This window comes from Rhea americana, unplaced genomic scaffold, assembly GCF_003343005.1.
Source record: "Rhea americana isolate MKP2758 unplaced genomic scaffold, rheAme1 scaffold_71, whole genome shotgun sequence".
Taxonomy (NCBI): Eukaryota; Metazoa; Chordata; class Aves; order Rheiformes; family Rheidae; genus Rhea; species Rhea americana.
Window position 1 is genome coordinate 3,671,261 of NW_028186879.1, and position 2,800 is coordinate 3,674,060.

Consider the following 2,800-nt stretch of genomic DNA (forward strand, 5'->3'; position numbering starts at 1 on the left):
CCGGCTCTGCGGTGCCGCAAGTGCCCGGCCCGAGGCAAGCGCAGCGCGGCCGGCACGCTGCGCGGCGGCGAGGCAGTGCGGGCAGCGGCGCCGAGCGGGGGTGACAAACCTGCGAGCGTGCGAGTTCGGACCCTCTCTCCCTCCCCTACCGCCCCTCCCCGGCGCCCCTTCCATCCGCGCCCCTTGGAGACCATCTCCTGCAACACCGGTATTATCTAAACAGCCTCACCAAGCAATAAAATACAGTTTAGATATCGTTCAACATCTGGCATGAAAACACGAAGCAAAAAAAAAAAAAAAAAAATACCACAAGACTTTGCTTTTACGACCGAATTTAAGTGCTGTCAGGTTGGTTCACTCACAAGTTAACTCCTTCCAACAGCTGGGAGCGTGGCTAGCTAACCTGGCGTATTTTCCTCACCCCTCCTTAAAAAACAAAGACTCAGATCATCCAGGCTGTCTCAGTGACTTTCGTACATTCAGTCTGCCGGGCCTTTAACAACCTCCCTGGCAGCCAAGCAGCTCCAGGGCCATTGGACCTGTGTGCGTGTGCATGTGTGCATGCACGGGCTCTCCAAAGTGCACGGAGCCATAAGCCCTCCAGTCGGCAGCCCTCAGTGCTGAGTCACAGATAGCGTCCCCTGGAAATGAAATCCACGGAATGCTCTTTAAAATTAGCTCCCAGCTTTAGGCGGCTCCGGAAAAGCCCCCTTTCGCTGCCCGCCGCCGGCAGGGTTGCGAGCGCAGCCCGCGGCCGCGTACCTGCGCGCCCCGCGGTGCGGCCGGCTCTGCTCTTACTGCCGGGCTGCGGCGCCCCGTCGGTGCGGGCGGCCGAGCCCTCCGAGCCGCCTCCGGCAGGGATCGGCAGCCGCTGCCGCTGAATCCCTCGCTGAGAAGCAAAACACGGTCAATTTGCAAGTCAGGCAGTTACTAGGGCAGGTAACCGAGAGAGAAAACGAAAGAAAAGCCTGCGTTAATTCGCGTACAGGACGACAGCCACTCCCTTCAGGAAACTCGGTGAATTTTAAATTGTAGTGGTTAATGATTAAAAACCCTTTAAACTCGTGAAATCAAATCATTCAGTAGAAACGTCCGGAGCAAAAATTCCACCGCCGCCACCACCACCACCTCCCAACATGTATCTACACTTAAGCAGAACTTGGGGCTACATAAATATCGCCACCAAAACCGCCGTGACTTTGGTGCGGGCTCCTGCTTCGCTGCGGTTGTGCCACTTGTACATATCTGCAATTCCGGACACATTCATTTTTTCCCTTCGCTGACCAGACATCACCGCAAACCCCCCTCTCCGCCCGCTCCGCACCCCCCCGGCTCCCCCCGCCCGTACTTCTACCACATTATTTCACCACATGACCACTAAAGGGTTAACGATAATACCTACCAAATCTGCTGTGGTCTTGCCTGGTTCCCTGGATAGTACCATTGGGGAAGATTTCTAAATGAAATCCAGTCCTGCAGTATAGCTGCCTCCGCCTGAGGATCCCCTTTAAATGGTCCAAGTCCGTGACTGCAGGCCCCCTGGGTAGCCCACCTGCCTCAGACTGACCCAGGTGGTCACTTAACAAAACCGGACTATCCACCGGCAAAACGGGCACATTCCCAAAGGGTACTGCATCCTGCACACCGAAATAGTTCCCAACTTCACCTAAGGGAGCCATCAGAAGATTCTGCTTTTAGAGAATAAGAATAAACAATAATGATGGTGCCAAACCCAGGAGATATAAGATTAGGTATATTCCACTCCTCTCCCCTCCCTATCGCAGTTACAGAGAAAATGTTCTTTCTTCAATCCATTAAATGCATAAATAAAAGTAATATTCTGTTTTGACTGGTACAGGTTCAAGGTCAAACCAGTTAGTCTAAGAAACCACCACTTTATACTCACACACTGACATATTTATAAACATATAGATGTGTATATCTATATATATGCATATATCCCCAGCTCTTAGCAAGCAATAAGGTCTTCAGCCCATCCAACTGTAATAAAGAAAAAAATCCGTAGTTTCTCCATTTGGTTTAAGATAAGAATGACCATAGCAACTTAAATACCTAGGCGTTATAGGGATTTTTTTTTTAAGATGCACAGGCTACGTCAGGATTTATGGATTCTGACTCCAGAAAGGCATGCGCTGTTTTTACTCTATAACAGACTGCATACATCAGCATGAATCCCGCAAAGGGGGGAGGGGGGAAATCTCACGTTGTTGGCTGAGATAAATCCAAAAAAGAAAAAAGGAAAAGGAAAAAAAGAAAACTTTTGACGTCCAATTCTATTATCCAGAATTCTCAGGAGGCTCGGCAGATGTCCATTGGGTTAGGGTTATTGACGATCCACAAGCAAAGCAGAAACGTACAAGTGCTTGTGTCTTTCTTGGCTGGCTCGAAACAGGTGTTGCTTCTGCAGGGCTCCCTGTGAAATGTTGTACTCCAGCACTGAGCTGCAGCTCTTGACTGTGGATCTCCATCCAGCACGCAGAGTGGCGCAGGAAGAGGCATTGGGCTGGGTTTAAGGTAGTCCTGATTGCTGCTGGAAGGCTCCTCCGAGGTCCTAGCGCGCAGCCCTACCTGCTGCAATACAGCCGCGGCTCCGGCGCTAGGCACCGCTCGCAGCCGCTCTCCGCCGCTCTGCGGCACGGCCGCGCGCCGGGAAATCGATAAATAAACGGGCGAAACTTCCGCGGACGGGAGACGCGTCCGCTCAGCGTCCGCGGCGACGGCGCTGCGGGCGGCAGGGCGCTGCGGGAGATGCCCGCAGTGCCGCTGCCCGTGACATTGG

At 52.6% G+C, this 2,800-nt stretch overlaps 1 protein-coding gene across 2 annotated transcripts in view; it reads right to left on the reverse strand.

Moving 5' to 3' along the window:
* Positions 1-2,585, reverse strand: part of FGF9 (fibroblast growth factor 9) — a 29,042-nt gene extending 26,457 nt beyond the window's left edge. The window contains exons 1-2 of one of the 2 annotated variants that reach the window (XM_085321780.1): positions 2,379-2,585; positions 1,403-1,666 (exon numbers count right to left, since the gene is read on the reverse strand). In XM_085321780.1, the coding sequence (XP_085177906.1) occupies positions 1,403-1,666; positions 2,379-2,520 (406 nt within the window). In that variant the 5' untranslated portion in view covers positions 2,521-2,585. Of the gene's footprint in view, positions 1-1,402; positions 1,689-2,224; positions 2,243-2,378 lie in introns of those variants that run through there. The other variant, XM_085321777.1, reaches the window with a different exon arrangement.
* Positions 2,586-2,800: the final 215 nt, after the last annotated feature.